At 45.2% G+C, this 25,974-nt stretch overlaps 3 protein-coding genes across 12 annotated transcripts; 2 read left to right on the top strand and 1 right to left on the bottom strand.

Annotated features, from left to right (window-relative positions):
* Positions 1 to 2,427, top strand: LOC125509285. Of its 5 annotated transcripts, none has more exons than XR_007284034.1 (7): positions 1 to 173; positions 282 to 1,170; positions 1,268 to 1,402; positions 1,497 to 1,915; positions 2,009 to 2,110; positions 2,209 to 2,261; positions 2,350 to 2,412. XR_007284034.1 is itself a non-coding variant. In XM_048674217.1 (4 exons), the coding sequence occupies exons 1-4, from the start codon at positions 1,804 to 1,806 to the stop codon at positions 2,398 to 2,400; spliced, it is 333 nt and encodes a 110-aa protein (XP_048530174.1). In that variant the 5' UTR covers positions 1,639 to 1,803; the 3' UTR covers positions 2,401 to 2,412. The 5 variants fall into 5 exon arrangements, 1 of the variants encoding a protein (XP_048530174.1); XR_007284032.1 differs by having other exon boundaries at positions 2 to 173; positions 2,012 to 2,110; positions 2,194 to 2,261; positions 2,350 to 2,427; XR_007284033.1 differs by having other exon boundaries at positions 2 to 173; positions 2,012 to 2,110; positions 2,350 to 2,424.
* Positions 1,446 to 25,974, bottom strand: LOC125509283. 3 transcript variants are annotated; one of them, XM_048674211.1, is made up of 12 exons: positions 25,775 to 25,974; positions 24,901 to 25,688; positions 24,644 to 24,796; positions 24,293 to 24,541; positions 23,987 to 24,173; positions 23,807 to 23,890; positions 23,323 to 23,689; positions 23,015 to 23,210; positions 22,817 to 22,915; positions 22,442 to 22,698; positions 22,270 to 22,345; positions 1,446 to 1,815 (listed from the first exon to the last, which is right to left on the bottom strand). In XM_048674211.1, the coding sequence occupies exons 2-12, from the start codon at positions 25,225 to 25,227 to the stop codon at positions 1,633 to 1,635; spliced, it is 2,178 nt and encodes a 725-aa protein (XP_048530168.1). In that variant the 5' UTR covers positions 25,228 to 25,688; positions 25,775 to 25,974; the 3' UTR covers positions 1,446 to 1,632. The 3 variants fall into 3 exon arrangements, with proteins under 3 accessions (XP_048530168.1, XP_048530169.1, XP_048530170.1); XM_048674212.1 differs by having other exon boundaries at positions 23,993 to 24,173; XM_048674213.1 differs by lacking the exon at positions 1,446 to 1,815 and adding an exon at positions 21,793 to 22,160.
* Positions 16,597 to 21,330, top strand: LOC125509284. Of its 4 annotated transcripts, none has more exons than XR_007284030.1 (18): positions 16,597 to 16,777; positions 16,870 to 16,920; positions 17,003 to 17,239; positions 17,340 to 17,408; positions 17,500 to 17,519; positions 17,562 to 17,730; positions 17,830 to 17,892; positions 18,006 to 18,065; positions 18,148 to 18,225; positions 18,320 to 18,535; positions 18,837 to 18,941; positions 19,036 to 19,320; positions 19,436 to 19,498; positions 19,580 to 19,754; positions 19,875 to 20,067; positions 20,169 to 20,636; positions 20,715 to 20,787; positions 20,869 to 21,077. XR_007284030.1 is itself a non-coding variant. In XM_048674215.1 (18 exons), exons 3-18 carry the CDS (start codon positions 17,218 to 17,220, stop codon positions 20,971 to 20,973), a joined length of 2,001 nt encoding a protein of 666 aa, XP_048530172.1. In that variant the 5' UTR covers positions 16,597 to 16,777; positions 16,870 to 16,920; positions 17,003 to 17,217; the 3' UTR covers positions 20,974 to 21,330. The 4 variants fall into 4 exon arrangements, 3 of the variants coding, with proteins under 3 accessions (XP_048530172.1, XP_048530171.1, XP_048530173.1); XM_048674215.1 differs by having other exon boundaries at positions 17,500 to 17,517; positions 17,620 to 17,730; positions 20,169 to 20,533; positions 20,869 to 21,330; XM_048674214.1 differs by having other exon boundaries at positions 20,169 to 20,533; positions 20,869 to 21,330.

Here is a 25,974-nt window from a genome sequence, read left to right as displayed (position 1 = left end):
CTGCTCACCTCTCACTCACTCAAACCACTCTTCTCCCCACGCTTCCTCCTCAAGAACCGAGCTGTCACACAGTGCACTGTTCATCACCTCAGCCGCCGGTGGAAAAAGGAGGGGAAAAGCAGATCTGATGATAGCAGTGGCCGCAGAAAGACGATCGACCCGCGGATAAGACGGTACACGTCCGAACAAGATTCTCCCGTCTCTTTCCCCTTTCCATGGTGTGGAATCTTTCTTTTTTGGGGGGAAATCCATGCTTACGCTTCCCCTGTTTTCGCATGCAGCCAACCCTAGCGTTGACGAGTGATGGATCCGTCCAGCCGGAAGAGGAAAACGCGTAGATCGGCCAACGAAGATGACCCTCTCTACAAGCCGAAGAGAGCACACTCTCGGAGGGAGCGAGATGCAGCTTCCGTCAGCGACTGCCATCTCCCGCATAGCGGGTGGGGAAGCGGCGCCATCGTTCGTGCGGTTGACCACCGTCCTGGCCGGCGAGCAGATGTAGATTTTCTTCGGGGTAAATGTTGCAAGAGCACGTTCAATATGAGACCATTCCTTGGTCTAGGGCCATCTTACTACCCTGCTGTTGCCGATTCAGACATGGGGGGCCTGCTGACCACGCAGATAGCAAACGATGCAAAGAAAAAGCACTACGCATGGATCCTGTCACGATTCAACCCCCATGACATGAGTTTTAGGTTTAGGGATGAGCAGATCTGTAGGTTTAGAGTCTCTAACATGGTTTCCATCATGGGGTTTAGAAATTCCGGTGAATCCGTAACATATGATACTCCTCCGAACAGGGCAGAACTTGTTGAGCAGAGACAGGACATAGTTGGCCTAGAGAGGAAAACAGTAGGGGGGCTAGCTGTCAATGACATACTGTATGCATTTCAGTAGATGGATCACATGACCATAGAACCAGATGAGCGTAGGGCAATGTCAGTTGCATTCTCTTTATTGGGATCTGCTCTGGTCGTAGCACCAAACCAAAGATATCCTGCTGTACCAGATGAGATCCTACAGTGTGTTGTGCATCCACAAGGCACTGGGTTCTACAACCTTGCAAAGTATGGATTTGAAAAACTTAGGGAAGCAGTACGGAAATTCCAAGCCGATGTCAGTGGAGGCAAGAAAACTATAGAGCTTGGAGGATGCCAGGTATCAGCACAGGTAATACATAAAAAAACACATTCCATCCTTACTGTGTACTGAATTTATCAAACCTTCAGTTATGTACTGCTTCTGACAACAAAAATGTGATTTTCAGATTTGGGTGTTGGACAACATGGACTTTGGCAACTCAAATGTGACATCTACACGCCTGCCGAGGTTATCAGCCTACTCTGGTGACAAGATAAAAGAACTAATTGGTCTAGATGAGCGATACCCTAGGCGGTTCAAGGTGATGTCTCTCGCACACAACTTTTTAACTGTTGTTGACACCCTTGGTGATCATGAACTAGTTTTTTCAATTCAATTATTCTTCATTGTCACAGACCAAACCAGAAAACTGGAAGGACAACATCAACTGGGTTTGGCACTCCATGATGTCAGATAATCCACCAGACCTTGGCATACATAGCGTAAGCTGCATTGCACTCACCGTTCCAAAGCATCATTGTTTGTACAAATTTAACTAACTAGTGGCATCATCCTGTTCAACCTTGCGCAGCCACCCATAGAGCTTGGGGCTATCGTGGATGACGGGGTTGAAAAGATCTTCAGAGATGCGGTTACAGCATGGTGTATCAAACATCCAGGTTCCATTTGTGATGGACGTGCTGGGGGGAGGATGATGCCACCATGGAGAAGTTCCTGCAGGGAATCAAGGACAACAAAAAAGATTTTGTTAGAAATCTCATGGATGCATTCGCTGCTACAAGATCAAAATCAATGAGCACATTGGCTACAACAGGTATTGTAAAAAGAATTCCTCCAATCTAACCATCTCAATCAGCATCCCTCTGTGTTTGATGAAAATGTCTTCCTAACTAAAAATATCATGTAGCAGCTGCAGTGGATAGTGGCACGCATGTCGGTGCACACCCGATGGCAAATGAAACGACAATTCCAGCCACTCAAAGTTCTATTGTTGTTCATGATACGTCAGGTAAGTAAGCAAAATTACTTCAACTGTACTGATAGCAAGCAGCTGACTTATTAGAGCTTTGCCAAATCAATAAACTCATTCAGAGATGGAAAAAATAGAAATTGCAGCAGGTGCAGAAAGCTTGATTCAGGAGGGTGATTTACCAGCACTTGTAAGTGCATCTAGTGCCACCCCTAGTTGGTTTTGGAGTATTGACGACAAACCTAGTTGAGGGACTAATGTGTTTGTGAGAATTGCAGGATAACACAGGTAGAAGTCCCTCATTGATTCGGTTTTCCTACCAGAGATGACCCCTAAAAATGTATGAAGACATTGAAGTCAAAGGTGGTATATGAAGATATTCACATTGAAGACTATGACAAGAGAAGACACCACATGAAGCCTATGGAGCTCGAAGACTTAGATCTTTCGTAGTTCTTTTTCTTTTGTGTTGAGTCATAGGAACCACCGTACTGTTAAGTGGGGTCCAAGAGAACCAGTCAGACTGACTGAAGTGATGCCTAACCAACAAACCTATGTTTCGAGTGAAGACTATGAGAGCGAATCTTGTCCAGAGTCGGACAAGTCAGCTTTTCTTTTAGCCCAAGTAAAGTTGCCGTGTGAGTTTGAAATCTGACCGTTGGAACACATGTCAGTTCCTTAGTGACCCAGGGTCATTTCGGACAAATCAGGTCAGGTTGCCAAGTGGCTATAAATAGGCCCACCCCCTACAACCATAAACGGTTGGCTGCTCAGATTAGAGTACGGCTTTTGTCGTTTGAGAGCAACCCACCTCGAAGCCTTTGAGAGAGAATTCCTTGCGAGGATAAAGCCCTAACCACCCAGAGCCAGAGAGAATTGGGCATCACTTAAGTCTTCTTATCTGTGTGATCTGAAGACTTATTACACTTGAGGACTGTGCATCCTCCAGCCGGTTAGGCGTCGCGTTCTGAGCATCCAAGAGACATTGTGGATTGCCGGTGAACGGAAGTCTGTGAAGGTTTGGGAGTCTACCTTGAAGACTTACCAGAGTGATTGGGCGAGGTCTGTGTGACCTTAGCTCAAGGGGAATACGGTGAGGACTAGGTGTCCTGAGCTGCGTGTTCAGGACTGGGTGTCCTAAGGTTTAAATACCTAGCCGCCCCAACCAGACGTACAGTTGTCACAGCAACTGGAACTGGTCCAACAAATCATTGTCTTCAACGAGTCACTGGTTTCATCTTCCCTTCCCTTTACTTACTGTTGCTCCTTGTGAAGTCATTGTATGTTTGCACTATCTTTTGTCTTCACTGAGTGACTGCATGCTCTGTATGGCTTCATAATATCTTCCTACCTGATCCTTACTACATTGCTGCTATTAAGTCATTGTGCTTTCACTTCATTGAACACTTGACTATGGCTTGCCTAGTGTAGTCTACCTTCCGCTGCATGGTAATAGGTTTATTTCTATCGTTTGTCTTCATAACTTCCATGTTTTGAAGACTTTCATAAAAATCGCCTATTCACCCCCCCTCTAGTCGATATAACGCACTTTCAATTGGTATTAGAGCAAGGTGCTCCCTTGTTCTGTGTGATTCGGTTTAACCACCTGGAGTTTTAGCTATGTCGACTGCAGGGATAATTAAAGTCTCCGCTGCGTGCCCCGTCTTCGATGGAACTGAATATCCCTGCTGGAAGAATAAGATGCGCATGCATCTTGAAGCCATTGATGTCGACCTATGGTATGTCGTCGAAAACGGCGTTCCCAAGGCTGGAGAAGGTGTCACTACTGCTGATGTCAAGAAATTTGTTCAACTGGACTCTACTGCCAAGAATATCATCTGTGGTCACCTAACCAAAGGACAGTATGGCCGTGTGAGTGCTTTGAAGACATCTAAGCTGGTCTGGGACTGGCTCTCCAAGGTCAATGAAGGCATCTCAACCCAGAGAGATCAGAGAATCAGTGTCCTTCGCAACCTCTTCAACCGCTTCAAGCGAAATGACAATGAGAATGTCCAGCACACTTTTGACCGACTCACTGACATCACAAATGAGATTCAAGCCCTCGGCGCTATTGAGATCACCAAACATGAAGTCGTCAAGACACTACTGAGATCACTTGATAGTTCGTTTGACATCCTAGCCCTGATGATTCAAGAACGTTCTGATTTCAAGACACTCGATCCATCTGACATACTTGAGAGGCTCAACACACATGAGTTTCAGCTTTCTGAGAAAAGAGATATCTATGGTCCAAACTATGGGCGAACTCGTGCCTTGAAGGCAAAAGTTGTCTCCTCATCTGAAGAAGAATCTGACAGCAGTTCTGATGATCCTGAAGACATTGGAAGAGAACTTGCTATGCTTGTGAAGAAGTTCCAAAAATTCACCAAGAAGAAAGGCTTCAGAAAGTCTTCCCGATCAAGCTCAAGGAATGATGAAGCTTCTGCTCACGACTACAAGAAGAAAACGTGTCACAAGTGCAAGAAACCTGGCCACTTCATCTCTGAGTGTCCACAGTGGGACAATGAGAACAAAAAGAAGAAGAAGAGCAAGGAATATGACTCTGACGACAAGAAGAAGAAGAAATACTCAAAGTCTTCGTCCAAGTCTTCCTCAAAGTCTTCATCACACAAGAAGAGCTCATCTGGCAAGGCACGTGCGTTTGTTGGCAAGGAAATGGACTCGGAGGAGGAGTCCGCTTCTGAGGAGGCGGAGGTGGAGTCTGAGGAGGAGTCCGATTCAGGCGTCGCAAGTCTGGCTACAGCATACGTTGCCAAGTCCATCTTCAATACTGAAGACAATGACCTCGTCACCGACACCGATGCAAATGACAAGGACTACTCCGCTTCTACCTATTGCTTCATGGCTCGCGGTGCCAAGGTAAACACACGCACTACTCACTATCAAACATCTAGTGACGATGACTCTGATTGTGATTCAAAACCCAGCTACAAAACACTTGCTAAAATTGCAACTGAACAGCAGAAAGCTATGGAACATATTCAAAAACTGTTAGACAGAAGCGATGATCTGTTAGGTGCTGAAATGACTCGATCTGAATCCTTAATTGAAGACATAAAAAATCTTCACGTTAAGTATCAGGAACTTGAAAGTCGTCATGAAACTCTCTCAACAACTCATGAAAAGCTTTCCTATGATTATCTTCAAAGGAAGCAAGATCTTGAGAAATTGAGAGCGGTTCATGAAGATCTTCAAAAGGAAAACGAGTCACTTCACTCCAAACAGATCAGTCCCGCTCAGGAAGGATTTGAACCACCATGTCTTAAATGCATTGAGCGTGATAATGCTACTTCTGTTGCTGAATGTTCTACTGCTATTACTGTTGCAATATCTTCAACTGTTGATGTGGTAACTAACCCCTCTACTGAGGATACCACTGCTATTGCTGATGAGAATGCTAGGTTGAAGACATTGCTTGAAACAGGGATGTACAAAAGTCTTAAAGGGCATCAGACACTATGTGATGTCCTCAAAAAGCAGATTCTGAACCGAAACCTGAGGAAAGAGGGTGTTGGGTTCGTAAGGAAAATGAATGCTGATGGCTCTTACTGGAAACCTGAGCAGTACCCCAAAACCATGTGGGTTGCTGCAAAGGAACCTTCAGCAGACCCATCCAATCTATCTGGCTTCACCTGTGCTAACCCCATTATCATTGATGAATCCTTTGATGCAAACTATATACTGTTTAAGAATCAGAATGGTGAAGTGTTTGCCAGGTACATTGGTACTAACTGCAGGAATGGACTGCCTATGAAGAAGATCTGAGTTCCGAAAAGGTGTCTGGAGAATCTTCCTGTGAATGTCATCATGACACCTCACGTGAAGAAGACAAACCTCAGACCAAAGGCTTCATATGGTCCAAAGGCTTCATACAGACAGAGGACTCACCTGAGTCGCACTAACGCAAATGTTTTGCAGGGAAACCATACTCAGGCATATGAATATGAGAGCGGTTCATCAAACCACCATGTTCATAAGACCAAGAACTATTCTGCTTATTCTTATGAGTACTATTGTCCGCCTGCAAGACTGTTTGCTAGGGCTCCAAAGCCAAAATTCTCAGATGCTGCACTTAGACTTATTGCTTCTCAGCCACCCTTGAAGATGTGGGTGGCTAAGAAAGCTTAACTCTCTTTTGCAGGGAAAGGTCTCCAGTAGAAAACCAAAATCGTCTGACGCCATTGCTGGGGACCTTAAACATCTTGTAGGGCGCAAGATCAAATGCCCGAATGGTATTACTATGTACTTCGTTCCTGAATCGCTTGCTACTCTCCCTATTAGTCCTAATCTGGATCTAAGCTTTCATAACCCATTGGTTCGTCAAATGTTTTTGCTTCACAATGCTCTTGGTGAAGCCTATCCCCCTAACTGCACTGTAGGGTATGACACCAGCGTCTTCAGAATGGATTATTGATAGTGGGTGTACAAATCACATGACTGGCAAAAGAAGTCTTCTTATGGACTCAACCTTATGTCCATCCGACAAGAGCCACATCACATTTGCTGACACTGGTAAAAGTAAGGTATTGGGTCTAGGTAGAGTTGTAATCTCAAGGGATCAACACATGGACAAAGTCATGTTTGTTGAATCCCTTGGCTTCAACTTAATGTTTGTCTCAATGCTTTGCGATTTGAACATGATCGTAATATTTGGAAAATATCGTTGCCTTGTACTAATGGAATCTGACAAGTCTCTAGTGTTTGAAGGGTATCGAAAAGATGATCTTGTATGTGGTAGATTTCTCAGCAGGACCACAGCTTGCCGTATGTCTTCTAGCAAAAGCTTCAGAATGCTGGCTCTGGCATCGGAGGCTTGGGCATGCTGGCATGAGGAACCTCCACACCCTGGCAAAGAAGAAGCATGTCATAGGCATCGAGGGCGTCAAGTTCAAGAAAGATCACTTATGCGGTGCCTGTGAGGCAGGAAAGATGACGAGGGCCAAACATCCCTCGAAGACAATCATGACCACTACTCGACCCTTCGAACTGCTTCACATGGATCTTTTCGGTCCCACTCATTACTCAACTCTTACTACTACTGCATGCCTCTATGGCTTCGTTATTGTTGATGATTACTCTAGATACACTTGGGTGCACATAATCCTTTACAAGACTGAAGTGCAGGATGTCTTCAGACGCTTCGCCAATCGAGCTATGAACAATTATGGCGCCAAGATAAAGCACATCAGAAGTGACAATGGCACTGAATTCAAGAACACTGGCCTTGATACATATCTTGATACCTTGGGCATCACACATGAATTCTCAGCCCCGTACACGCCACAGCAGAATGGCGTCGTCGAACGCAAGAACAGAACACTCATTGAGATGGCCAGAACGATGCTAGATGAATACAAGACCCCAAGAAAATTCTGGCCTGAAGCCATTGATACTGCATGCCATACAATCAATCGTGTTTATCTTCACAAGCTTCTAAACAAGACATCTTATGAGCTCCTTACTGGCAAGAAGCCAAATGTCAGTTACTTCAGAGTATTTAGCGCAAGGTGCTGGATCAAGGACCCACATCACACTCAAAAGTTTGCAACCAAAAGAACATGAGGTTTTATGCTTGGATATGGAAAGGATTCCACTCCTACAGAGTCTTCAATCTCTTTCATACAAAGTGGTTGAAACAGTGGATGTGCGGTTCGATGAGACCAATGGTTACAAAAGAAGCAACTGCAAATGTGCTAGATGAAGTCCAATCCAGTGAATCAATCAGGCTAATGGGAACTAGGAAATTATACCTTCTGAAGCTCATCCTGAAGAAAGAACTTATCAATCTCAGCACCTGATCAACATGAGACAAAATGCTCAGCCTGAAGACATTCCTTCTAACAACGACAATGATCAGCAAGAGCAAAGTCTTCGCCCTGTACATCCGCGTTGCCAATGAAGTGCAGATTGAAAAACTATAATTGATAGCATCAATGCACCTGGTCCACTCACTCGTTCAAGGGCAACTCAGCTAGCAAATTTCTGTGGGCACTTCGCATTCGTCTCAATAACAAAACCCAAGAAAGTTGAAGAAGCCTTCATGGAACCTGAATGGAATTCAAGCTATGCAAGAAGAGCTTCAACAGTTTGAGCTGAATAATGTATAGGAACTAGTTAAGCGTCCTGAATCCACGGAAGCAACAATTATAATATGGCACCAAATGGATATACCGCAACAAGCAAGATGAAGCATGGTCAAGTTGTCAGAACAAAGCTCGCCTCGTTGCTCAAGGATATACTCAAGTGGAAGGCATTGACTTCGATGAAACATTTGCTCCTGTGGCTAGACTTGAAGCCATACGCATACTGCTGGCCTATGCAAATCATCACAACATACTTCTATATCAGATGGATGTGAAGAGTGCTTTTCTCAATGGCAAGGTTGAAGAAGAAGTGTATGTTGCACAACCGCCTGGCTTTGAAGATCCAAAACATCCTGACATGGTATACAAGCTCAACAAGGCACTGTATGGCCTCAAACAAGCCCCTCGGGCCTGGTATGACACACTCAAATACTTACTGAAGAGCAAAGGCTTCATACCTGGTTCTCTCGACCCCACTCTCTTCATGAAGACATATGATGGTGAACTGTTTGTGTGCCAAATATATGTGGATGACATTATCTTCGGCTACCAATCAGAAGTACAGTGAAGAGTTTGGATATATGATGCAAGAGCAATATCAGATGTCCATGATGGGAGAGCTGAAGTTCTTCCTCGGTCTTCAAATACGACAACAACGCAATGGCGTCTTCATATCTCAAGAGAAGTATCTCAAAGATTGCCTGAAGAAGTTCGGTATGCAAGACTGCAAAGGCTTCACAACACCAATGCCAGCCAAACATCATCTAGGTCCTGACGACAATGGTAAAGAGTTCGATCAAAAGGTATACCGCTCCATGATTGGTTCTTTACTTTATTTATGTGCATCTAGGCCAGATATTATGCTTAGTGTTTGCATGTGTGCTCGATTTCAAGCGGCACCAAAGGAGTCGCATCACTTAGCTGTGAAGCGAATTCTTCGATATTTGGCTCACACCCCAACTCTAGGATTATGGTATCCAAAGGGCTCAGAGTTTGATTTGGTTGGATTTTCGGATGCTTGATTATGCTAGGTGACAAATTTGATCGCAAGTCTACATCAGGCAACATGTCACTTTCTGGGACGATCACTTGTATGTTGGTCTTCAAAGAAGCAGAACTGTGTATCTCTCTCCACTGCTGAATCTGAATACATTGCTGTTGGATCTTGCTGCGCTCAGCTTCTGTGGATGAAGCAAACACTCAAGGACTGGCATTCATCTGAAGCAAGTGCCACTTTACTGCGACAACGAAAGCGCCATCAAGATTGCCAAACAACCCAAGTTCAGCACTCGAAGACAAAGCACATTGAAATTCGTCATCACTTTCTCAGAGATCATGTTGTGAAGGAAGACATTGATATCATACACGTCAACACTGAAGAACAATTGGTAGATATCTTCACCAAGCCCTTGGATGAGAAGAGGTTTTGTAAGTTATGGTGTGAGCTAAATATCCTGGAATCCTCAAATGTCCTGTGATCAGGCACACATCCTAACACTTATGCATATGATGACTTAGATGTGCAACACACGAAGTGAAGTATATCTTCAAATCAATGAAGACATACATTCTAAGTGTGAATAAATTAATGTGGAATTTGACTTCAGAGCGCCACGATAATTGTGCGCCGTGTCTGGGTCTAGTACTTCCTATACGGTGGGTAACGCCACCACCAAATGTTCTGTTTTGAAGTGTTTCACTCAAGGCGTTACCTTGCAATATCTTCACATTTGGTTTGGCTTCGAACTCTACATGTCTTCATGATTATCTTCACTACGTTGATTATATAGATGTATACATACTAGTGTTCTGTCCTCTACAGCATTCACTTATAGCTATGTCTTCTTGGTTGAATCTTTTGAACTAAGTGAATGTGATCGGACCCTAATCTCTCTATGCTTTCTATCTCAAATTCTATCTCTCCAAGTCATATGCATTCTATTGAAACTGTCGAATGTCTTCTCTGCGTCCTTGTCAGCAGAAGATACAGAGACAACCATTAAGTCCGTTTTCAATGCTCATTCCTCCACATGAAGTAGGAACGACCACCCGACAATCAAGGCGTGCGTGGGACGTGGAACAAACCCCAAAATTCCGCATAATGGCCACGTGTTCCTCAGATGCGAATCGCCAGGGGCACCTGTGTAATAGCGCAGTGCCGCCCATGTACCTATAAATACACACTTCACAGCGGTCATTATCTCTTCTTCCACTCTCGCACGAACCCTAGCGCCACCGCTAGCCCTCGACGACGCCGGCGACGAAGCGCTTCGCTGCCGCAACCTCTCCGACGCCGTCTTCACGCCGACCGCGGACATCGTCCTCTCCGCCGTCGGTGTAGGTGTCCTCCGTCGCCAAGTTAGTGCACGGAAGATCGAACTGCTCGGCCTCATCTTCCACTTCGTCTAGCAGTTCTTAGTGTGGTAAATAGAACTTCCTTTTTACAAGCACCGTTGATCCTATGGATTTGTCACTTTCTACCACAAGCAGTTTCTATTCACACAAGTTAGATCTCTCTCATACTGCATCTCATAACATGCCTAGTATATTCACTTATGCTTCACAAAGTAGTTAAATTCCTCACTTGGTACTGATCTGTGGATTCGTACAAATCTGGAACCAACTCCTTATCTATGAGTGAATGTCTTCGCAAAATGAGGTCAATGTCTTCTAAACTGATTTATCTTCAAAATCTTCTGAGAATGCATATGACCTCTTCCCCTTCCCTCGCACCTTAATGCTGTCACAGGTACATGTCCGTGGGAGAATCCTTTGGTTCTCATAGTCTGCATTCATTTGCAGAATTCTTACAGCATCACATTAATTCTTCCGAAGCCAGTTCCTGTTGGTCCAGCAAGCGAAAACCTTTGAAGCCTTTGAACGTGTTGAAGCCTTTCAAGTTAAAGTTTATGGCTTCAGAGAAAGCAGCAAGGAAGGGTGGCAGAAAGCGTCGTGGAGAAACATCCAGAGATCTGCCAGATGAACTCTCAGAACTGTACAAGACAGATCCTGAAGAGGATTACAATCAGCGCAAGAACCGAATCCAGTGGATTCGAAGATATTGGGCAGAACAATGGTTCAAATACCGATTTGTAACCCAAAAATATGCTGAGAAAAATGCCATCAAGAGACCGTGGGGAGACATCCAATACAAGAATCTTCTACCCAGGTCCAGAGATGAAGCCATTGCTCAAGGCTTCTATCCCTGCATGGTCCGTGGGCCACAGCCAGCTGATGCACACCCATCGTCACTACTATGGTGTCGTGACGACAATCTGTTCAAGCGCAACTTCCAGTTTGCCCAGAACTCAGCGAAGCATAACAAGAAGACTTTGGGGTTAGACTTCAACCCTGGCCCCTCAGCACCAAGGGCAGATGGCACACGAGATGCAGAACCCAATGTCATCGGTCCTTTCAACAACCTTGAAGGCCTCATCACCCGCATCTTAGTTCAAGGGACTGCAGTGAATGAGCCTGCAGCTGATGCTGAATCAGAAGAAGCTCCTTCAGCGCCGAAGACAAAGAAGATGAAGAAGCCTAAAGCTTCAAAGCCTGCCCCCTCACCAAAAATCTCAAGGGCGAAGCCACTGGCAACTGCACCTCCTAAAGACAGTGTGCAGTCCGAAGACTTATCTCGCATCTCCAAGCCCCAGAAAGTCAAGATGCCTCTGCCTCACGCCGTACAAGAGCTAACTGCTGCTGCCATTCTGCGCAATGACGACATTGATCTGTCAAGTGATGAAGATCTAGCAGATGACGCTCTTGAGCAACTCATCAAGAGCAAAGAAGAAGCAGAAATATTCAATGATCTGCCTCTCTTTGATGTGACCATCATCCACAACTTCATTGACGAGTGGTTTGACACGCCAAACATCAGCTTTGAAGATCTGCAGCTACCAATTGGCCTCAGTGTCGCCTTTCAAGGCGCCATTGCTTCAGAACTCGCTATTGCCCAACGCATTGTTGAACTGAAGCAACTATGAAAAGGCTCAGTTCAAGAAGCATATGGCCAAGCTCAGCGTGCAGGAAGTGAAGAACTTCAAGAGTATGATGCACGAGCTCAAGGAAGCCTTTGTAAAGAAACATGCAGAAGCTCAGGGTTCGCGTGAGCGCATGAAGATTCTGGCTGACAGATGTGTGCAAGCCTATAATGAGGCTGAGAAGCGCAAGGCCCTTGGGCGTCCTGGCATCGACCCCAGGATGGCCGCAAAGAAGAAGAAGAAGTCTGCTATGGCTGAACCTGACGCACCAAGGCAGGAAGCAGTTCCTATTGTCTTCCCAACTAAAATGACTGGCTCGAAGCCAAAAAGCCGGTCAACAGCTTTAGAGCTCAAGAAGACAAGGACTGCTGAGGCTGAAGCTAGGAAGAGGAAACATTCTGAAGCCTCTCCAACTGCCCCCTTCAAGAAGAAGAAGAAGACCAAGAAAGATTGGGCAGCTCCCACAGAGCCCTTGATAGTTGAACCCATTTCTATGGTCTATCCTGAAGCTGAACGCCATGAACGCCAACTGACTATCCATGAGCCTGCTTCCACAGAGGCTCATGAAGCTGAAGACTTTCCAGCAGCTGATCCCATCGCTGCTGAAGACATTGGTCAACATGACAATGTAGAAGATGGTGCAGTCCTTTCTCAGAACAGCGAACTCATCAGCATTGGTCGTCCACTGACGCCAATTGCACAGGATGCTTCATGGGCAGATCGCCCACAAGAGGAAGAAGACTATGAGGCCCAACCCACTCCAACTCCACAGGCATCGCCCGCGTTGCGCAGGCTTCGCAAAGGTCCAAGGCCTCAAGTCTCTGCTGAAGACAATCCGGCTGCATCAGCCGCGGAAGATGAAGTCCCACAAGTTGCCACTCCACTGTCCCACCAAGAAGCAGTTCTCAAGGAGAACGTGCATGAAAATCTTGTGGCTGCCACAACCACCAATGAAGCTAATGTGGATCCCTCCCCGATGGAAAAAGAAGACAGCAAAGCCACTGATCCCGTCACTTCTGTTCCTGAGTTTGCTGTCGGTCCACAGTTCGACTATCATGTTGAGCACAGGCCTCAGGTATAGAAGCCAATCCCAAGATTGCCAAGGTTCCCAGGTCCTGCATCAGCACCTGGCTCCTTCAATATCAATGGCTTCAAGGCAGACAACACATTCTTCGATAGCTCCAGGAACCCCTACTCAAGGGAAAGGATATCATCTGATCGGTTCTGGAGCTATCCTCAGCGAAGCTATTACTCATGCATTCTTTACAACCAAGGTCGCATCTTCCCACACAAGCGCCTTGACATTGAAGCCATAGCTGGTCTGCCCTATCTGGAAGAAGCTTTGGATTGCTTCAAGGAAGTTGGACTGCTGCCGTTTGTTACTGACCAAGAGCATTGGAATGAAGAGCTGCTGCTCCAATTCTATGCCACACTTCACATCCGCGGGTACAGTAGAGATCCGAAGATTTGGGTCCTGGAGTGGATGGCCGGAAATGTTCATCACGAAGCCAATGCATTTGACATCATTGAGCTCACTGGTTTGCCCACTCCTGGCAATCTCTACGAGCATGGCTGTCAGCTGCATAGTGAAGCTATTGAGAGCATCTTTAAGAGGACGGAACCTGATATGAGTCAGATGCTCAGCATGATGAAGCCATTGCCCCAAGATGCTGCTTATCCAACAGAGTTCTTCGTTGAAGACCTTGAGTATCTGCCAGGAACCATCTATCACATCATCAGGCGAACTCTCTGGCCCATCAAAGGGCACTCTCCAAATGCCAAGCTTGAGGGTGCAATGAAGACTTTGGTCTTCTATATTCTTCATGGAAAATGCTTCAATGCATAGGACTTATTCATCCGCCAACTTGCTGCATCGAGCTCTGATCTGTTTGGCTTGAAGTTCTACGCCCCATGGGTAATGCGGCTAATTAAACTTCACTCCGATATCTCATATCAGCCATCTGCTCGCAATCATAGGATTTTTCTGCCTGATGTGGATATCTCTACTGAAGCCATCTATCCTGAGCCTGCAAAGAAACCTCTAAGTCTTCAGAATGCAGAGCATCAGAGTTTCTCATAGAACATTGAAGGAGTTGAAGCAGTCACTCGGGTGTATCTTTTGGCTGGCACTACACGTGCACCACACCCTGCGTCTACTGAAGCCACTGATAGTACAACTGCTCCAAGACCCAAGAAGCGCACTCGTGTTCTCAACGACCGAGAGCTTCTGGTGGCCTTCATCAGAAACAGGATAGGTATCATGACTGGCTGAAGCGTCAAGATGAAAAGCCTCTTGGTGGAAGTTAATCGCATTCGCAATCTTGCCACCAAGAATGCTTTCGTTGCCCATGAAACATGTCGCCGTACATGGGAAGGGCTAACGATGATGTGTTCTGAAGATGATCTCCAAGAGGATGGCTTCACTGAGCGATTCAAGTTTGACTCCACACCTCCTCGAAGAGCTGTGCTGCTAGGAACTCCACACCTTGAAGACTCTGAGTTCTCTTCATCTGCTGCAACAGTGACTGCCAGAGTTATCGAGGATGAAGATGATGCTACTTCACCACCACCTCCTTCAGCACGCGTCAACTCTGCTCCAAGCTCTTCAGCACCGCCAAACACCACCAACGACCCTTCTACTTCACCTACTCCGCATGGGAACGAGTAGATGCTCTATGTCTTCAAACCTTTTTGGTCCTTACTGACAAAAGGGGGAGAAGCATATGAGGTTGATAGTCTTCAAGCGGGTCCATATGGGCGGGTGCTTTATATTTTGCTTCGTGCTTACAACTCTCGTTTTGCTACATTTGGTTCTTTGAGTTGTAACACTTAAACTCGATGGTCGTCTGCTACTTATCTGCCACTTTGTTTTGCGATGATAAATTCCGCATGTGCGACGATAAATTCCGCACTTAGATCATTCTGCAGACGTCCATTTTCCATTATGCATGTCATTATCTTCATATACTTTCACATGCATAGTGGATTATCATCATAAGTTGAAGTGGATCTCCACAAGTACAACCTGCCATGTGCATTTGCATTCCAAAAGCAAATTACCTATATGCACATCTTTAGGGGGAGCCCTTGCAACTTATGAAGACAATTCCTTATCCTTTACAATTTCACAGATTATATTCCCCGTTGAAAAATTCAACTAGTTTGTCATCAATCACCAAAAAGGGGGAGATTCTAAGTGCATCTAGTGCCACCCCTAGTTGGTTTTGGAGTATTGATGACAAACCTAGTTGAGGGACTGATGTGTTTGTGAGAATTGCATGATAACACAGGTAGAAGTCCCTCATTGATTCAGTTTTCCTACCAGAGATGACCCCTAAAAATGTATGAAGACATTGAAGTCAAAGGTGGTATATGAAGATATTCACATTGAAGACTATGACAAGAGAAGACACCACATGAAGCCTATGGACCTCGAAGACTTAGATCTTTCGTAGTTCTTTTTCTTTTGTGTTGAGTCAAAGGAACCACCGTACTGTTAAGTGGGGTCCAAGAGAACCAGTCAGACTGACTGAAGTGATGCCTAACCAAAAACCTATGTCTTCGAGTGAAGACTATGAGAGTGAATCTTGTCCAGAGTCGGACAAGTCAGCTTTGCTTGTAGCCCAAGTAAAGTTGCCGTGTGAGTTTGAAATCTGACCGTTGGAACACGTGTCAGTTCCTTAGTGACCCAGGGTCATTTCGGACAAATCAGGTCGGGTTGCCAAGTGGCTATAAATAGCCCACTCCCCACAACTATAAACGGTTGGCTGCTCAGATTGAGAGTACGGCTTTTGTCGTTTGAGAGCAACCCACCTCGAAGCCTTTGAGAGAGAATTCCTTGCGAGGATAAAGCCCTAACCACCCAGAGCCAGAGAGAATTGGGCATCACTTAAGTCTTCTTGTCTGTGTGATCTGAAGACTTATTACACTTGAGGACTGTGCATCCTCCAGCCGGTTAGGCGTCGCGTTCTGAGCATCCAAGAGACATTGTGGATTGCCGGTGAATGAAGTCTGTGAAGGTTTGGGAGTCTACCTTGAAGACTTACCAGAGTGATTGGGCGAGGTCTGTGTGACCTTAGCTCAAGGGGAATACGGTGAGGACTGGGTGTCCTGAGCTACGTGTTCAGGACTGGGTGTCCAGGACTGTGTGTCCTAAGGTTTAAATACCTAGCCGCCCCAACCAGACGTAGTTGTCACAGCAACTGGAACTGGTCCAACAAATCATTGTCTTCAACGAGTCACTGGTTTCATCTTCCCTTCCCTTTACTTACTGTTGCTCCTTGTGAAGTCATTGTATGTTTGCACTATCTTTTGTCTTTACTGAGTGACTGCATGCTCTGTATGGCTTCATAATATCTTCCTACCTGATCCTTACTACATTGTTGCTATTAAGTTATTGTGCTTTCACTTCATTGAACACTTGACTATGGCTTGCCTAGTGTAGTCTACCTTCCGCTGCATGGTAATAGGTTTATTTCTATCGTTTGTCTTCATAACTTCCATGTTTTGAAGACTTTCATAAAAATCGCCTATTCACCCCTCCTCTAGTCGATATAACGCACTTTCAGCACTGTCAACAGGGGCAATTCCTGTAACTATACCTACAAATGAAGACAGTACAGGTGCAGCAAAATGATCTCCGTCCTGTTCTCTGATGCACAAATTACTTTATTTTGAAGAAGATACATTTGACTCATGAATATGATTTGCTCAGGAGCTGTGGATCCAGCGCCTCATGTATCGCCTGCCAACACACTAACAACAGGTACAAAAAATGAAAAAACCCCACACGTTACAAACATATGCTGTTCTATGCATGTAACTGACCAAATGTACTATGCACACAGCTCCAGGTATCAATAACCATGGAGATCGTGGCCCACATCCGACAGATCAAGATGTAATCCCAGCCCCAGAGTATGGAAGTGGCACACAAGTGAGTGGTGGTACGAGGCGACGCCTAACTCGCGAAGAGTTGGGCAAGCTGCCAATGGATGAAGTATGTTGTGAACCACCAGCAGCTAAGATAACCGGAAATGAGGATTAGATAGAAAGAGACGGCATGCTGGCATGGGAGATGCACCGTAAGTAGACACGGGGACAAAAACTAAAAAAATGAAAACCTACAATCAAAATGCTTACAATTAATATGCTGACTGCTTTAAATCTTGCTGTACCTGTCAGGCGCTGAATTGGAGGCTAAATATCCTTTATCACGCGGAGGGGGTGGCGTTGGGATTACCAATCAATCAGGTAATTTTGTTTGCCATGATTGAAAAAGTTGTTGCTTCCATTACCAATACAAGTGTTCAAATAATAACAAAAACTGATCCCGCTGATACAGGCAGAGACAAAAACAGAGGTTTATTTGCTCGGTTTCAGAGAGGGGGGCGAAGTTTATCACTAATCAACAATATTATTGGAGGCTTGTCCATGCCTACGCTAACAACAAGCCCTGATGCAGTTGTAACAGCAGAAGCGGTTGACCTAATCCAACAGCCTGTTCCATCGGTAAAAGCTGAGCACACCGGAGATAGGGTCCTATTTGAACCACCAATGGCAGGAACTGCTCCAGGTTCCGCAACGATTGCCTTTTAGATGACACTATATTTGCATTACATTTTAGAGCCCCAAACTTTGGCTTATTTGTAATTATCCTATTTTCTGTATGTAGTTGGAATTCTGACAGGACATGTGCACAATGACGTGTCGACAGGGCACGATCCTACTCCACGAGGTACTACGTTCAATTATCAGCATAAATTATATTGTATATTTTCCAAGGTTGACCCTCGAGAAAAAGAACTAAAAGGTGTTCTTGCTTGTTTGTAATGTTGGCATGCGATCAAGTGGCTGACACTGACGATGCTTACGCGTTACGCCTACAAGCTGAAGAATATGTTGTTGATAGTGAGTTCCTGACACTTCCGCATAGTGGTGTCACAGAAAAGATTTTGTACTACATACTAACATTTAATCATGAATGGGACAGTTACATCTACAGTAGCTAACGCGGGGGGATTGGAACAAAATGCCAATGTTCTTTCAGAACAAATAGAATCTCCAATTCGTAAGTGTGGTGCTGATATCTTTCCTGAACAGTGAGAATTCATAAAATCCTTAAGCTTTCATATAAACATAATGACATATTCTTTTTGATACAGACAACAATGAATATGAAGGAGAAGAGCCATTCATTGATGACTCAACAAGTGGAGACGCGTTTGGTTCATACTCTGATAGTCCTTCACGCGGTGACGATTTCGATTGGGATGCATACGTGGAGGATTTGGAGTCGAACCTGCAGCATGAGCAAACCCAACAAGAGACAGCTGACCACAGATTGGCTGAAAATCTCCAGGCGTTGTATGAGGGGAACGGTTAGTGCCTCGCATCCATGACCAGCTTCTACTTGTGACCCCATTTTTAAGTAAAAAAGCTCATGGTGATACACCCTAGGTTTTTCCTCAGCTGTCGCAGCCGACGGCGTCAACAACGCCACTACTCCAGCTGGTGATGTTCTACAAACTGAAGCACATAATGAAATAAATGCTCCAGCGGTAACAACCAGGCGTTGGCTTACTGCTGTTGATGATACGTACTCACTACATATGGAACTGAAAACAATCTAATGCATGCCTCATCATCCAAGAACACTAACAATGAACTTCTGTGTGGCAGGAATAGTGGCAGTGGGGTCAAGTCCAAGCGATGGACAAAGCATCATAGAACATGAAGGCGCCGGTGACGGGACCAAAACAAATGAAGAAGAAAGGCACAATAATAGTGATTGCTACTTGAAACCTATAGTGTATGTACATTACAAGTAGCTCCACTCATACTGATTCCCATTAAAGCAAATTCCATCTCGTGTTTTCAGTGAACAACAGCTCTATACCTATGAGTAGCACTCCTGTGCCAGGAGGCGCAACACATGATGTTGTTCCAACCATCAGCCCAGAGTATGTCCTGGAGCGCAGTGCTGAAGAGAACAGAGCTAGCTATTTGCCCAGAAGGATGGTCACTTTCGATGAACACTTGGAGCACACCCACCAACAACGCAGGGGGACAGGTGATGAGGCGATTGCTAATGACGGAGGTGTGCTGCTGTTGGGACGGCACACTACACACCATGCAGCATTAGCACGGAATGTGATCCCCTCAGGTTTGGTAGCATTCTCTTTACAAAAGTGTTGCTATGTTGATTCAACATGCATTACTCAGCGGTCTTCTGGCCTGTAATCTAACATTCAACTAACTCGTGGATGCCAAAAATGCAGTCCGTGAACGAGGAGAGAGCTCAGCTGGTCCAATGCATCATCAACCAAGAAGATGGGACGATGGTAACTATAACACCTCAGCTATACTATTTTCTTTTGCGAATAAAAGTGTCCCCGCTGATTTTGATGATGAATGCGGAACAGGGGTGCAAGCAATGAATGCTGAACTTAACAGAGGCCAAGATCCCCCAAACGTTAGAATTCAGTGGGGTGAAAGATTCCCAAGGCACGTCGGCTTGTCACATGACGAGCCACCCCCACAATCTGTCCTGCGCTTCTATGATGAAATGTTGACAGGGAGCGACATGAATCTTTCAAGGTAAAAAATCTCTATACCTATAATACCCTAAAACGAATGAACAACTAGGCTTGTAGTTCTAAATTTTGCAAGGAACAAACAACCAGAAATCTATCTCATTGTTTGTGAAACATTTTGCAGGAAGTGGTTCCGTCACTTTGTGTTCCGTGTTGCGGTGATGTCTGGGCACGACATACAACAAGAATTCAGGCATGGGGGCAAGATAAGCCGTGTGGGATGGAGGTGCATCTACAAGATGCTCTTAGAGAAGGAGCGCAGGATGTACAAGGACTGGCTGGACCGATGGAGGGTTTTCTTCGACCCAGTGTTTGCGGTGAGACAAAAACAGGATTTTAAAACATCCTTTGAGCAAAACTCTAATGGGTCCAGCATGCATATGGGTCCTGCTTGACTAATTCGACATTGCTACCACAGGATGAGCTCCTGAACCATGAGTTCGACATTGATCTGGACCTGATAAGGGAGATGCTAAGCCAAAATCATGTAGGGTGCAGAGCTGACTGGGCAAAAATGGTAAGCTGTCCTATCTTTATCACTTCTTACTTCGCATATTCCTTATCATGTCATGTTCCACTCCTGTGCAAAAATGATTCTACTGAAAGAAATTCCACTCCTATGCAGTTTATGTTCCCTGTGTGGCTTGCACGTACCTGGTCTCTCTATGTGCTTGACATAGATCATAAGAAAATCTTGGTGATGGACCCTATGGAGACCATGAGCGGTAACATGAAGCTGAAGCATGAGGAGAGTGCGAAATTGTTTCTTAAAGGGTTCTGCTGGTGTGTAAACAATATCTGCCATGGCGGTTTGGTTGGATCCCTTGGTTGGACCTTCAGTTACAACACTGGAATGCATCCTCCATGCTCGAGGTAAAGCCCGGACGTATAAACCCCTATACGATCACTAACAGATCGTTTTATGTCGCATACAAAACTTAAATTCTGACTATGTCTTACACAGGGAAAACAGTGGGATATACATAGTGCACTACCTCAGGGATTACAACGGCCTTTACATCCGTACACTGACTAATGTAAGCATATGTCTTTGCATAAATCAAAGACACACACACATCGACAAGGATTAATATGAACTGTTTGGTTGAAATGCATAGGGAGAGCTGGAGTACTTGAGGAAGAAGCTGGCCTACGAGATAGTTGCGATGAGAGGCAACAAGGGTGACTTCCCCGACTTCATGTACCTGGAGATCCTTGAGTGAATGCTGACAGGGAATCGTGCAACTGCGTCAACAATCCTTTTGGTGAAGAAGTAGACCATGAACGACCTTTTGGGAGGCAAAAAGGACTACATCCAAGAGCCAGGCAAATAGGCGTGCATTTCATCTGCCGTAGGCTGAACTACCATACTGCTTTAATATCTATTTTATGCTGAACTAAGTACGAAGTGTGACCCCATCGGATCTGTGGGGGGCTACCTTATAAATCCAGTTCTAGTTGTACGTTGAACTTAAGTCTGTAGTGTCCGTGAACCAATATCGCCTGGGAGTGAACTAATGTGTGGGCTTCTATTAGCGTATATGAAAGTCCTTAAAGCGAAAACGACTACTTCCATCTGCCATGGGCTGACCTATTTAGAACTGAGTATTAACTGTGCTGCTTTCTGGGCTGGGGAATCGGGGCTAGCTTAAAGATACATTCGAAGTTAAAAGTGAACCAATAGCGCACGGGGGGTGGACCACCTGTCTACGTAGGCAAGAAAAATTCATGATTACTCAGCTATTTTGTGTGAATGGTGTTACTAATTGCTAATCGCAAACACTCATGGGGCTACCATCTGGTCAGTTTAGAGAAGAAAGAGAGTCGAAGCTGCTTTGAGACAGTATGACTACCCACCCTACATTTACCATAGACAAATGGGATTAATTTTTCTTCTCACTTGCAGCGGAAAACGGAAAAAATGGTTCCTCCCTAGGTTATATTTCTTTGGCACATGATAACCCATGCAAACAAAAAAAGGTTCTCAGGGAAAACACTACAATCAGTTGTGGCCATTCGTACTAAGACGTGATCACTTCTCATGAATAAAAAGGACCCACACGAATGGTCAATTACTGCTAAAAAATAGCATACATAAGGGATGTCAGGTTTCATACTCCATTTAACGAAATGGTGTTGTTCCAGGGTCATGTTGGAGTGATACAGAAGCACGTATGGCAAACATATCATTTCAGCATAAAATGCGATATACCCCCAACACACAACCCCCGCCGCCTCCCCAAACTAAACAAGATGTGCCCCGCATCCACTAGGTCTCGGAGTAGGAGCCGAAGCATGAATCACTGGGAGCTAGTGCTGCCCACAATGCATCTCCAGCTTTGGATGTCTGGTTTCCCTGAAGCTTCAAGCACTCAAACAGAGCTTGCTTCTTGGTTTTTGCTAGGTTGGGCTGTGCAATGAGATTGGTCCAGCGTGAGGCGGTCGGTTCATCCACAAAGTCACTTCATTTGCATTAATTAACAAAAAGAAAAAATCCTAACATCTTCATATCAGGTTACCTTCGTTAGTGGCAGCATCATCTTTCTGCCATCATAGTGCCGTGCAATGTGAACTACGGCAATTCCAGATTCCTCCCTGATAAAATATAATAAAAACAGAAGAAAACATCATTAGTGTTAGTTTTCACAGTACATCGCTCGTATGGTATGATAGAAAAAAAGACATGCTTACTTGCAGAAATTGGTGTCCGTGAGAGCAGGGAAGACAGTTCTCCAATTGTCTTCCACGACAGGCCACCCAGCATAATACTCATTCAGGCAGTTGAATAAAGCATTGTGAAGCTTCCGTTCTACCAACTCCTGACGTACCTTCACTACTGGGTTGGTGCTGTGGCGCCGAACAAGAGGGTCAAGTACATGGATAATCTTGGCAATCATGTCCCACATCATGAGTAACCACCCATCTTGTAATGGCACCGGCAACAGAAACTTCGGTTCGGATGACAAACCAGCAGCAAAATATAAGACAATAGTTAGCACAGACCAGCAAAACATAGAACTTCGTCTGCCGGGGTAAACTAGATAAAGACTATATTCATTCATGTACCATTTGAGCTGTCGTGATATCATACGGGTGGCATTCACCAGTTAGCTGTTTCTGAATGGAAATCGAGTACGTGTAGTCATGATCGGATAGCGCAAGGGTCTGCAAAAAAGAGTGAAAAAATGAATAGAAGTAACTCCATTAAGATAACCATAGACTAGTAACTACGACGCGGACCACCGCGCTTCGTATGTAATTTACCGATAAATCTGCTTCAAGGCTGTGCCGCCAAGTGAGATATGGGGAATCCCGATTACATCCTGCATGTGCTTGCATAAACCGCCGGAGGATAATACACATTAGCTCATGGTCTAGCAACCTTTCCCCCACGAGCTGTTGCTTTAGTGCTAGACCAGTAACTCTAATGTACCGTGGAGAATCATGGATGATGAACAAACTGAAAAAAATGTCACAACTACATATAAGTTAACAATGTCAAGATTCGCAACTATCTTCACCGGATAAATGAAAAATGAAAAATAAAAGAGCACACATGTGTCATCTCTTACCTTGAGAGCACTCCGGGCTGCGCATTGTTGAAGTAGTGCTCAATTTGCTCGGCTACATCCGGCATTGGCGGGTACGGCACACACCCACGCCCCCACGGATCAGTCGCGTACCCATGTTGAAAGATGTATTTCTGTTTAGGCAGGGTTTTGTTGCTCTGACCAAAAACTACTGCTGTAAAATTAGAGGGCAGGTCCGCATACATCTCAGCGATTGCCCTGAAAGTGGACTTGCAGAACTCAGTGACCTCCACTACGATCTCGTGCGGGGTAGCCAAATCAACATGCACTCGCTTCACTGTATCAGCACGACACAGGGGCTGGGCGCTGAGTTTAGCACCAGCGCTGCCTTCATCTGCTGGGGTTTTTGCTTGGAAATGCAAAAATGCAAAATAAGAGGCCAGACATCATTGGTGGTCCAGTACGACGAGAGTATTTGAACTACATGAAAAACGGCAGTATTGACTTTGCTTAAAAACTTATTCACCTCCACACCCTGATAGGTCCAGCCTTCGGCCATCGATTTTGCTTGTTACGGGGGTGCTGAACTGCTCTCGCACATGATTGCTCACTGATGATATGAAATAACAAAGATTGGAGGAGCTTTAGCAACCGTACCTTCACTAGTTGATAACCAAAAAAAAGAAAGAAAAGAAACTTGTTTTACCTGTACCTCCTAACGGACAGTCTGCAAAACCCCTGGCAGGGCAACAGACACAACGTCGGCTCAGCGATGAGTACAGATCATCTGCTAACTTCAGCATGTCTTTCATGATGCTCTGCCTTTCGTTTGCTAGATGAAGCAAAGCTCTGGTATTGTGCTTCTTCAGTAGAAGTGATATCTCATCTGCAACCTGCGGAGGCAAATGAAACGAAATTGCTAATGCATCAGTCCTAACTGCTACAGATATCAAACAAAAAATGGTTGCCCAAGACCCGTAGGGAATAAAAATTGGACAATAAAAAAGGCAACCAGTTTCGGATAGTGTTGACGCAAATAATTGCCAAGGTCCATTGGTCCTATGTCACCCATTGGTGCGGAAATAGGAACTGGTGCGCCAACGGGCGCGTCAGCGTGTTCAACACTAGGCGTCTGGACAGGTTGCGCAACATAGGCTCCACCGCTTTTTTTGTTGTGAGATCTAGATGTGCTGTGTGAAGTCTTCACATTTTTTTCCCGGCACTGACCCCACATGTAGCACACAACTGATGGGTCTCGTAACTGAAAAAAACATGACAGAGCAAGAAAATGTCGGTAAAACATGCAACATTCTTTTCTATGCTACAGAAAAGGACCAAAAAGAATTTATAATTGACCACTCACAGGTGCATACGACCACGAATTTGCCGACTTTATTGGATCAGTTGCCATGATGATCATATTTCGAAGGCAATCGGCGTCAAAATCACTTATACGAGGAAATACATCGTGCTTCTTGTTGAACGTACCAAGGTGCAGGCTATCAAGGGTGAAAATCTGATGACGATATGCACAAAATCAATGATGAATTAAATGCATCCTCCAAAGTTGGCAAAAAGATCAGATTGCCTGTATCATGCATATTGCGGGCTGATTCTCACCTGATAGAAAAGATGACATCCTGTAAGGTTCGTGTTTAAGTTATTCAAGATAATGTCCCTCTTGAGCTTCCTCACAGCATCCAGCAAAGCGTCTAGCACATACTGGCACCAGTTAAACTGTGCAATGTTTTCTGTACTGGCCAGGGCTCCCCAAAAATCAATAGTTGCATAGTCGTACTTCGTCTTAGGCACAAGAACAAGACCCATCACAAAAATAACAAATGCAATTTGGAAGCAGTCCTTCTCCAGCTTCGATGATTCTTCCGTGATGTCCCTGAGAAGGAATTCCTCTACTGCACGCAAACTATGAACGCCAGTACGATTCATGCCAATAGTATTCTTGATGAACTTTATGGCATCGGGGTTGATCACGGCATCACGACCAATAACTTTTCGCTTCCCACATGGAATCCCAAACACCTTGTGCACATCTTCAGCCTAGAACCTAAGCACCTTCGACTCTGTTAGAAAGATAGCTCGGCGACTGACGCTAACCTTTCTCATTAGCCATGCACTGTACTTTAGATTCAACTTATGCAGAAGTGGTAACTTGAGCATTCCTCCAAAACCAATCTCCTCCACAAGCCACCTCTTATAGTCAGAGAACTTCTGTATGACCACAACTGCATGCTTGACAGAGATCCTTGATGTAGCAGCCGGTGGATCCCCATCATCAGCACTGAATGTGGCTTGCACTATGTCAGCCGGCTGCATCTCCGCATGCCGGTCATCTCTGTTGGATCCTTCCATCGAATCATTCCCACAACTACCTAACTCCGACATTGTGCCTATAGACCAAAAAAATCAACCAACATAAGAACCCAAGCTGGCGACAAAAACCGACATGTGGAGCAGGGTTGCGAAAAAATCTTACCTCCACCGGCGGAGGCGACGCCGCTCAGATCCGTCTCCGTCTAGCGCGTTTCACCACTTTGTCTCGAAGAACATCGGTAGGAACTTCGCCAAATCTACATTGCCCAAGCCCTTTCTGCTCCAAAGGGTGCTCAAGGCCTGGCAGCAGGATGGGGAGTGGTGTTCTGAGGTTGGGTGAGCGGTGTCCATAACTTATGCAGG

The sequence above is a fragment of the Triticum urartu genome, chromosome 5 (assembly GCF_003073215.2).
Source record: "Triticum urartu cultivar G1812 chromosome 5, Tu2.1, whole genome shotgun sequence".
NCBI lineage: Eukaryota > Viridiplantae > Streptophyta > Magnoliopsida > Poales > Poaceae > Triticum > Triticum urartu.
The sequence above is the reverse complement of the archived record's forward strand: the minus strand, read 5'-3'. Positions and strand labels throughout refer to the sequence as shown.